This window comes from Diadema setosum, chromosome 17, assembly GCF_964275005.1.
Source record: "Diadema setosum chromosome 17, eeDiaSeto1, whole genome shotgun sequence".
Classification (NCBI taxonomy): Eukaryota; Metazoa; Echinodermata; class Echinoidea; order Diadematoida; family Diadematidae; genus Diadema; species Diadema setosum.
In genome coordinates, this window is record NC_092701.1 from 29,961,345 (window position 1) to 29,973,005 (window position 11,661).

General features: G+C 42.4%; 1 protein-coding gene across 1 annotated transcript; it reads right to left on the reverse strand.

Annotated features, from left to right (window-relative positions):
• Window positions 1–1,054: 1,054 nt before the first annotated feature.
• LOC140240585 (uncharacterized) lies at window positions 1,055–5,593 on the reverse strand. Its single transcript, XM_072320346.1, has one exon. The coding sequence runs from the start codon at window positions 5,591–5,593 to the stop codon at window positions 1,055–1,057; it is 4,539 nt and encodes a 1,512-aa protein (XP_072176447.1).
• Window positions 5,594–11,661: the final 6,068 nt, after the last annotated feature.

An 11,661-nucleotide genomic window follows, 5' to 3' on the forward strand; every position in this document is an offset into this window, starting at 1 on the left:
TCCCTTAATGTTATGGTTTGCAAAGGAGAAAACAGTTTTCTGCTGAATGATCACCTTTCATACCATAGAGCCAATATGGCGGCTGCAGTATTGATGCACTAACTATATGCTGTAAAATGAAATGTCATCCTTTCAAATGACTGATATTCAATATCATCAATTTGTGGTGCGTACTCGCTCTGTCACAAACTTCCCCCTCCTTAAGATAATGTAAATGGGGTGGAATGATAAAGATCAACATTCTTTTTCATATACCCATTTCCATTAACCAATGATTATGCGTCAAAGTCACATTAAATTCATCTTGTACACCAAGAGATAATTCTGCTCCCTGTTGAGAGAATTAAACATAAAGTAATTATACTTATTTACACACTCATTACTATTTTGTCATCTGACCAACTGAACTGTCAGAAATCCAAACCATGTTTTGTACTTGCTCAATATATGTGTTATTGGCACATCATACTATCATACTTGAAAATGCTCAGAATACACATGGTAATTATAAATGTTCATCTGTACCTGCAAAATGAGAGCCAGCTGTGAGGGAGTAGCATTTGAATCGCCACTTTCCTTCCACATTAAGTGCATAATTCTTTGGATAGTGATTAAGCAAAATTCAAATCATTCATAGTGCATTATTCAATGTGTAGAATGATGACAAATCAATCCTGGCCACAGGAACAATGTTCACTAAACTTCTTAGCGTTCATCTTGCAGCCGTTCAAATATTTACAGTCCGGCATCCATGCTTATGGAATCCTTCTTCTTGGCCTAACGGTATTTAGTGTCCAAGTGATGATGAAATTCAAATTCACATCGTTAGGTACTTTAAAGGGGTTTTCGGGTAGAGAGTTCTCTTATAGTCAACAGCAAGGCAGAGGGTTAACTTGTGATGTTAACATATTATACAGGACTATATTATGTTCTCTACCAACATCATTATCATGACTGAGATACAAGGCATTAACATACATTTTCTCATAATTCTATTACCAGAGAGCAAATTCCTCACAACTAGGAGTAGCTATAATTGCATAATAGTCACAGCTTACATGCGTGACAGACCGTCCGCATTTCCATTTTTAGCCCCGCTTCTGTGTTCTACACGCATGGGGTAAGCCTGCAGCTGTAGACACCATCTCATTAGCCTAGCATTATGGTTCTGCATCTGATGGAGCCATCGGAGTGGATTGTGATCTGTCTGTACAAGGAACTTCCTCCCAAACAGGTACGGCTGAAACTTTTGGATAGCCCACACGATTGCCAGGCATTCCTTCTCAATCGTGGCGTACCTTTGTTCCCTTGGTAGCAACTTTTTGCTGATGTAGGCTATGGGGTGCTCTTCCCCTTTCTCATCTTTCTGACTGAGCACTGCCCCAATACCTCTGTCAGATGCATCAACCTGTACAATGAACTCTTTCTCAAATTCAGGGTTTCTAAGCACAGGGGATTTCACTAGTGCATGTTTGAGTACCTCCAGTGCTTCACTGCACTTGCTGTTCCACCTAACTAACCTTGGTTCGTTCTTGCGAGTGAGATCTGAGAGTGGGGCTGCCACTTTGCTGTAGTTAGGGATGAATTTACGGTAGTATCCAGTCAGTCCTAGAAATGCGCGCACGTCAGTTTTTGTGACTGGTTGAGGGAAATTCACAACTGCGTCAATCTTCGCAGGCTCTGGCTTGACACATCCCTCACCCAAAACAAAGCCAAGGTATAATACCTCTTTTCGTGCAAACTTGCATTTGCTCGGTTTTGCTGTCAAGCCAGCCGCTCGCAGTCTACCAAGCACCTCCCGCACATGAGCAAGATGTTCATCCCATGACTCGCTGTAGATGATGATATCATCTATGTATGCTGTCGCAAATTCATTCACGCCGCGCAGCACCTGGTCCACCAACCTCTGAAAAGTTGCTGGCGCGCCTTGCATACCAAAGGGCATGACATTAAACTCAAAAAGGCCAAATGGGGTTATGAAAGCAGATTTCTTCCTTGCTTCTTTTGTGAGAGGGACTTGCCAATATCCCTTTGTTAGATCTATTGTTGTCATGAATTTGGCTTTCCCCAACTCATCAATGATAGCCTCAATGTTGGGCATAGGGTAGGCGTCAAACTCTGTCACCTGATTAAGCTTTCGGTAATCGACGCAAAGTCTTAGTGACCCATCCTTCTTTTTTACTATTACTAAGGGACTAGCATATGGGGAATCTGAATGGGAAATTACCCCTGCCTCAAGCATTTCATCTAGCTCCCTTTTTACTGTCTCTCTCACAGCATGAGGTAGTCGATAGGCCTTTTGCCTAATGGGGTGGTCATTGGAAGTCACTAAGTCGTGTTCAATCCTGTCAGTCCGCCCGGGATTGTCACTTAGGATGTCCGTAAAGTCATGAATGACGTCACCTAATTGTTGGGTTTGTTGTGTTGTCAGGTAGTCAGGGAGTTCCACTTCACTAGAGGTCCCTCTTTGTGTCAGTGGCTCTATAAACTGGTCTAGGTACTCGTCATCATTTCCATCATCCACATCCGTGTACATCACGCATTCCTCTCGCTCTCTCCAAACTCGCAGCATGTTTGTGTGAAATACTCTATGCTTCTTCCTCTTGTCCCCCATCTCAACTACGTAATTCACATCACTCAATTTCTGTATCACAGGATAGGGTCCTTGCCATTTGGCTAGCAGCTTGTTGCTGCTTGATGGGAGGAGGACTAACACCTTGTCGCCTACTTGTAGGTCTTTTGTCCTGGCTTTCCTGTCGTACCAGGCTTTCTGCCTCTTCTGGGCTTGGGCGAGGTTCTTTTGGGCAGCTGTTGTGATGTTGGCTAATCTATCCCTACAACTTAGCACATATGATACTAACCCTTCCTCTGGCACTGTCTCTCCCAACCATGCCTCTCTGATCACATCTAGGGGCCCTCTTACTCTGTGTCCATACAGGAGCTCAAAAGGGGAAAACCCTGTAGATTCTTGGGGAACCTCCCGATAGGCAAACAATACATATGGGATGAGGTCATCCCAGGTCACATTTCCCTCCAGTGTGTAGGGTTTGAGCATGTCTTTCAGGGTGGCATTAAATCTTTCAACTAGGCCATTAGCCTGGGGATGGTAGGGGCTGGTCCTTATCTGTTTAATGCCTAGACTACTGCACAGCTGCTTCATGAGTAGGGACATAAAATTTGACCCCTGGTCTGACAAGAGTTCATGGGGGATCCCTACTCTACTAAAGATCCTTATCAGCTCGTCTGCCACTCTCTCCGCCTCAATGGAGGGGAGGGGTACTGCCTCTGGATACCGGGTTGCGTAATCACACACAACAAGAATGTACCTGTTTCCCTTCTTACTACGAGGCAGTGGCCCTACTATGTCAATTGCTATCTTTCTGAAGGGGCTGCCAATGACTGGCACCGAGACTAGTTTTGCCCTACTAATCCCTCTTGTCTGGCTTGCACACTTTTGGCACGGACCACAAGTCTTGCAAAATTCTGCCACATCTCTGAAAATACCAGGCCAATAAAAATTCTGCATCAATCTTTGCTGTGTTTTGCCTACCCCGAGGTGACCAGCTGTTAGGTTGTCATGGGCAACCTCCAGTAGTCTTGTTCTATACCCCTTTGGTACTACTATTTGCGTGTACACCTCACTACTTTCTGATTTAGAGTTTCCTGACCACTCTCGCATGAGTACCCCATTCTCGACATAGAAATGACATCTTCCCTCATTTCCCTCTTTCTTTTCCACCTTCTCCCATACTGATTTCAATGAGGGGTCATCTTGTTGGGCTTGAATCAATTCCTTTCTACCAATGTCTAAGTGAGTGGGGAGTATTTTCTCTCCTTGTGGCTGTTCTCCGTTTGCTGCCTTGTCACTAGTGGTATCAGACTCACCTGTCCCCACAGTTGTATCATCATCGTGCACATCATTCACATCATTCACCTCATGTGCACCCTCCTCTCTCTCATCATCATCATTGCCACTATCTGCAGCCTCTCCTTGCTCATTCTCCCCGAACAAGTCCCTCACCTGAACTTTGGATCTGATCACTTCTGCTCTAGTTTGCTCTTCTTTTAACTCCTTTTCACGGGCCTGATTTCTTGTTACCACTAAGCCTGCCTCTTTTCTACTCACATAGTCGGGGATGTCTAAGTCAGGGTCATTCTCATCTAGCACCTCATTCCCAAGCAAAACATCAACTTCAATCTCATCTACCAGTCCAACACGGATCCATTTCTTGATCCCGTATGGCTCACTAATGAGATGCACACGTGCAATCGGTACCTCTTTCTTACTAAAGAGACCTCTCATTTTCACTGTCTCACCTGGGATAATGAATGTAGGATCTACAACATCACTTCTCGCTAGAGAATGAGTGCACCCCGAATCACGCAGCAAACGTACATGTCTGTCCCCCAGTCTGGCGTCACTAATGTATGGTTTTAGTTTGGGGTGGGGCTCAGGTCTACAGAAATAGGTGGGACCGTGTTCCTTGGATTTGTCATTCCCCGTCTTCTCTGCCTGGACCTCAGATTTGTGGGCATTTGGACAATTTACTGCGATATGACCAAACTTATCACAGGTGTAACACCTCACCTTTGCTCTGTAGTTACCCCTATCCTCATTTTGCTTCTTATTCTGTTGAGGGTTTGGCTTACTCTCTCCTTTTCCCCCTCCTGATCCCGAATTCCAACCTGGTTTAGGGGAGTGATTAGGGCCTGCTTTTCCCCAGTGTCCCTGTGGTTTACCTGCCCCTTTTCTGCTGATGACATACTGGTCGGCAAGCCTTGCCATGTCACCCAGTGTATCTGGCTCGTGGTCTCGGAGCCACACCCTTAGGTCAAAAGACACTTGTTTTAGCATTTGCTCTTTTAGGATCTCCTCCTTTAGTCTGTCTAGATCGTTTAAAGCCCCCGCCCCCTGGAGCCACCGCCCGAGAAGGTCCGTCAGCTTTACGGAAAACTCAGTATAGGTCTCGTCCCTATCCACCTTCAGTTCCCTGAACTTGACCCTATATGCCTCGGGTGTGAGGTCATACCTACGCAAGATGGCTAATTTGACTTCATCGTACACTCTACTACTTTCAAGTGACAGTCTTGAGTATGCCTCCCTAGCTCTACCTGTCAGTAAGGGAGCGAGCTGTAGTGCCCATACCTCCCTTGGCCACTCATTTAATTGCGCCATCTTCTCAAAAGCACGGAGAAACACATCAACATCTTCTCCCTCTTTGTACATCGGCATCCTTCTGATGCCCCCATCTAAACCAAAAGACCCTGCATTGGTCCCCTTGCGCTCAATTTCCAATTTGGCATTTTCTAATTCAGCAAGGCGCACCTGCATCCGCATCTTTTCAAGTTCAAATTGCATGCGTGCTTCTTCCATTGTATCAGACTCAGTGCGCGCAGCAGTGTTTTGGGTCGTATTCTTATCTGTGCTCATGACTGGTGCACTTGGCAGAGGCGAAGCCTGCTCTTCCTTTGCCTCTTCTATGTTTTTGATCAACTGGTTCCTATTCAACCCTTCATGTGACAGCCCCAACTCTTCACACTTTTGTCTCAACTCTTGCATCCTTAACTGACTTAGGTTACCCTCTTCCTCCATGTTCCTAACTGATTAACATGCAACCTTTTCACTATACATACAATATGGAGACAATGTATCACAATAGTGTGTCCACTCTCTCTGCCTTGCCTTAAAGTTGACTAATTAGAGAAACTCACTTACCCCTCTGATAAGCCTTTCGCTCCCCCTTATCAGTAAACTGGCCTTGGCTCCTTGTGGTCACCGTTGCTGCCGTCACTCTGGGTCAGCCAGCTGTCCCCTGCTGTAGTCTTGTTCCAGACTCTGTCCTGACGACTGCTCACTCCGGTGCACGATGTCGTCTCAGTCAGCCCCTCGATCTCCCGTCTGTCTGCAAAGCCACAGGCTGGACCTTGTTGCCCTTCGTCGGTGTTGACGACACCCCAACTGCGTTGCAGACGACTGATACAAGTTTTGGGCTCTGCTTTTCCAGTCTTTTTCGATGTTGGAACTCGCACACAAAGTTTTCGAGTCCCAAGACAGTGTTTAAAAGCAACTTTGTCACCAACAGCACGGTTGCTACTCAGCTTCTCCCGGGTCAGGCAATATTTCTGGTTCACACAGCGCAGAAATAGAGTCTCAGCTGATGGTATTAATTGTTGCTCAGGTACTGGGAGTTCATCCCACCGCTGCCACCAAATGTAACTGGATGGTTTTCAGCAATGCCGCATTCTCAGCACACTGGCGTACCTTTCACGCTCAACAACCACACGATGACACTTTGAAGAACTTCGAAGCAGACAGTGATGTACAATATGTACAAAGATGGTCGTTTATTGTCTTGTAGATGAAGTTCACAAGTCTTCCTGTGCGGTATAAGAGAGTGGGTATCTCCCACTCAATGAGTGACCGATGAATACATGAATGCTCGAATCAACTAACTTCAAAGAACAAAATCATTCTATTTATAATGATTCTGAGGGTGCAGCACATGGTGCTATGGAAAATTTCGTCTAGCACCACCTAGCAACACCTAGCAACAACATAATGAATATAATAGCATTTACATGCTCCACCCCTTAATAATTTATGCAAACCATCCTCCAATCAGTTGTCGGTTACATGGCTTTAGGCCATGATCATGCCTGTTCAAAAGTGACCATCAGGCTGACCACTAGACTACACTCTACTTTGTCTTAGCGACTGTCCACTACCACCTGGCTGGTCATGATGGAAAATCCCATGTATATATGTGTGGTGCTTCTCCCTCCTCTCTGGGGCTAGCACCCTTCCCAAAACTTTCCATAAGTTTCCCCAGACTCGACATTTCTTATATATTTGATTGTAACAGTTTGTACTGGGGAAACAGCCGAAACTTTCCACAAATTTCCAAAGACTCAACATCTTCTTTGTATTTCTTTATATTATGGTTTGCGAACTCAACAATTTCTTTGTATCCCTTAATGTTATGGTTTGCAAAGGAGAAAACAGTTTTCTGCTGAATGATCACCTTTCATACCATAGAGCCAATATGGCGGCTGCAGTATTGATGCACTAACTATATGCTGTAAAATGAAATGTCATCCTTTCAAATGACTGATATTCAATATCATCAATTTGTGGTGCGTACTCGCTCTGTCACAATGTATACAGTATCATATATATGTTAATCCATGAAAGGAAGCGGTTCAGAATGCCTTTGAATGGAACTGGAATAAATCCGTAGGTTTTAAGCATGGATAAAGACCACAATGGGAAGGAAGAGTGCCTTACCGGCGAAGTCTCCGCATGAGAGCGTCTCTCTTGTAGGTGGATACTGAGAAGATGATGATGAGGAGAAGGAGGACTGGAATCAGAATGGCCCAGTATGGTATTTTCCTCTTAGGCCGACCACTGTTATCACCGTCTATTGAAGCAAAACAAGCAAAACTTTTAGACATGCTAAAAGCTGCAGCAATCAACTGCAAGCGCCCCCAGTGCCCCCTGTAACAAATAATTAATATAATAATAATAATTAATCAATTATTTAAAGACCAAAATGGAACAATAAAGGCACTTTTCTTGTCTAAAAGTTGTCAATTTCATAACTGAAAATCATTATACGCTATTGATATACATGATCTATACACTAATATTTACTTATGAGGAAATTTAGTGTATAGATGGTAGACTCGCGTCCTCGAGTGTGCCCCCTGAAACATATACCTTTAGTAAACCTTACATTTTCCCTTTCTTCTATGCTTTTTAGCAATATAAGAATAATTTTCATTGCTCGAACAATGCGATTACGCTTACGCTTTTAATGAATACATTTCAGACGAATGGCAAAGAGAAAGTGGTTCGCTCGCTCTGCCCGTACTTATAATAAACTGAACAGTTTTCATAAGTTATGATCATAGTCCTTCGCAGTGATCTTTTTTTTTTACTGTAATTCCCAAGAAATTTGAATTCAGATTTTCTGTAAACGCGACTTTTATACTCTGTTCTTACAAAATGTCCCTATCGTAATATATCCCCTCCCACACCCTCATCCGCTCGGTCGCTTCGCTCCCACGCCAAGGATCTCACACCGTCACATGATGTACCCCTGTATGTCATAATCGTAGTCCTTCAAACTATTTTTTTTTTTCAGTCATGTGTAATTCACTGGAAATTTGCTTTTAAATGCTCTATAAACGCGACTTTTGTACTCTCTTTTTACAATAAGTCCCTACCGTGAGAGGGGGATATTCCCCTCCCACACTCTTCCCCATGCTCGGCCGCTTCGCTCCCTCGCCGAGGATCTCACACCGTCACATAATGTACCCCCTTATGTTATAATCGTAGTCCTTGAAACTATTTTTTTTTATGTTTAATTTCCTAGAAATTTGCTTTTAAATGCTCTATAAACGCGAATTTTGTACTCTCTTTTTACAAAAAGTCCCTACCGTCGGAGGGGGGTATCCCCCCTCCCACACCTTTAAATGCTCTATAAACGCGACCTTTGTACTCTGCTTTTACAAAAAGTCTCTACTGTGGGAGGGGGTATCTAGTCCAGGCTAGAAGGCACCCAACCTTGTTTTTTGATATATACAATGTTTTTTGATGGTTTCTTGTCAATTCGAGGGTGCTGATTCCAAATCCGATTGATGCCACTCGCGTAACCTTGAGCATTTTCGGCAAAATGCAAAAATCCCAAATGGCCGCCAGATATGCTAATTCGGCCGTGATGAACACAGTAATGTGCATTGTATGACCAATTATTCCACCAAACTTTGTACATTTCTGTTCCTAGAGTTACTCCATCTGTATTTGCAAGAGAATTTTCATTTCATATAGGTTCATTTAGTATTTAAAGCTCATTTTTTATTCAAAATGGCCGCCATTCCTATGATTATGTAATGGCAAAACATATGCATGGAAATAAAGAACAAATTTACTGTATTTCCAGTCCCGTACCTACGCTGTCAAAGTGTTGCATGTGTAATACAAATATGTTGGGTGTCACTTACAATATACAGGGCCTACATGTATATATTTGAGCATTTGATATTCATAAACCTTACGATGTTTAACACAATTTCTTATATATTTCATTTTGTCTAAACAACGAATATAAGTTCACTAAACGTCTCGCAAGAAATCAATGTACCATCGTATTCTACATGCAGGTTGAATATAAAAATTTAATACTAACACAATATATTAAGAAGCCTAGATGCATGGTATTTATCAAATAATGTTGAAAATGGAGGGGAAGCTAGAAAGCAAAGCTTCTAATATGCATTCCCCTAAAACTATATTAACAAAATACAGAAAAATCCTCTACAGTAAGTGCAGAGATACATGGTTGCAGACAAAAACACATCGACATTAATGACACAACTAAAAACCCTGTATTGCTTACATTGTAGATTTTTTTTCCAGCAAGGAGTTGGGGGTGGGGGGGGGGGGGGGGAGGAGTCCTGAGGCGAGTTTGAAATGGATCATAACCTCCATCACTTTGATATGATATAATTTAGAAGTACCGCCTTGATATTATCGAGCAAACTTGATTTTCTTCTTGAATTAAAACAACAAAAACTGGTGAAGGCATAAACGAAACTGTCCTAATGCAATACCGTACACACTATTCACTAAACATCAACGAAGGAGCAATGTGAGATACCTCTTTCAGTTCTCTCACAGTTCCCAGGTGTTGATAATATACACTTTGACATCATGATCTCATTCAGTCTTGTCTTCAAACTAAAACTGTCATTTTTATTGTCTTTAAAGAACCCTTTAATTGGATGTTTGGCAGCAGGTGACATCAGCCCCAAATTTAGGTTGTTCAAGGGGGCATTTCATGAAGCGTTTTGTCAAATCTTTTCTTTTTGACAAACTGCTATAAGCTACTAAAATCCTTGCATCTGATTGGTTGAGAGCAAATTTGTCAGACAAATTTGTCAGACAAAACGCTTCATAAAATGCCCCCATGCTGTCGTGTTTGGAAGGTCAGGGTATGCGTTGACGGCACTGGTGATACTTGCCATCCTTTCCTTCCAGCGTGAGGGAGAGTGATCGAGTGCCAGTGAAGGAGGGTAGACTTCCTTAGCCTATGCTTGGAAAGCTTGCCACAGAGCTAGGGCTACCTTGAACATAGCGTTGGCAAGATGGTTACTAAGTTGGAAGGCATTGGTCTGATGATAATCTTATAAAGGTTGGGGCAAAGTCTCCAGAAGGTGAAGTACTCCTCTATTGTCTTGAGATGGGTCAGCACTCGGCTGATGTCATCCAAAGACTTTCTATGAGACGTAAAGGCAAGATCATCTGCAAACTTCCTACATGAAGTGAATGTTATGTCACCATGTATACGTTAAAAAGAGGTGGAGTTAGTTTACAGCCACCATTAAGTAGGCCATCATTCAGAGACCTAACACAGCTGATCTGGTTACCTAGAGCAATCCTGAATCTGCAAGTGCTGAAGATTAAAGACAAGCAATGTGAAGTTGTTATAACATTGCTTTCAGAATGAGGCAGCACTGTACAGATCTCAGAGTCTCCCTTGATTGATGCCACTCGCGTAACCTTGAGCATTTTCGGCAAAATGCAAAAATCCCAAATGGCCGCCAGATATGCTAATTCGGCCGTGATGAACACAGTAATGTGCATTGTATGACCAATTATTCCACCAAACTTTGTACATTTCTGTTCCTAGAGTTACTCCATCTGTATTTGCAAGAGAATTTTCATTTCATATAGGTTCATTTAGTATTTAAAGCTCATTTTTTATTCAAAATGGCCGCCATTCCTATGATTATGTAATGGCAAAACATATGCATGGAAATAAAGAACAAATTTACTGTATTTCCAGTCCCGTACCTACGCTGTCAAAGTGTTGCATGTGTAATACAAATATGTTGGGTGTCACTTACAATATACAGGGCCTACATGTATATATTTGAGCATTTGATATTCATAAACCTTACGATGTTTAACACAATTTCTTATATATTTCATTTTGTCTAAACAACGAATATAAGTTCACTAAACGTCTCGCAAGAAATCAATGTACCATCGTATTCTACATGCAGGTTGAATATAAAAATTTAATACTAACACAATATATTAAGAAGCCTAGATGCATGGTATTTATCAAATAATGTTGAAAATGGAGGGGAAGCTAGAAAGCAAAGCTTCTAATATGCATTCCCCTAAAACTATATTAACAAAATACAGAAAAATCCTCTACAGTAAGTGCAGAGATACATGGTTGCAGACAAAAACACATCGACATTAATGACACAACTAAAAACCCTGTATTGCTTACATTGTAGATTTTTTTTCCAGCAAGGAGTTGGGGGTGGGGGGGGGGGGGAGGAGTCCTGAGGCGAGTTTGAAATGGATCATAACCTCCATCACTTTGATATGATATAATTTAGAAGTACCGCCTTGATATTATCGAGCAAACTTGATTTTCTTCTTGAATTAAAACAACAAAAACTGGTGAAGGCATAAACGAAACTGTCCTAATGCAATACCGTACACACTATTCACTAAACATCAACGAAGGAGCAATGTGAGATACCTCTTTCAGTTCTCTCACAGTTCCCAGGTGTTGATAATATACACTTTGACATCATGATCTCATTCAGTCTTGTCTTCAAACTAAAACTGTCATTTTTATT

Bases quoted from the DNA above. Each gene is read 5' to 3' on its own strand.
- LOC140240585 (XM_072320346.1), bottom strand. From the start codon at position 5,593: ATGGAGGAAGAGGGTAACCTAAGTCAGTTAAGGATGCAAGAGTTGAGA.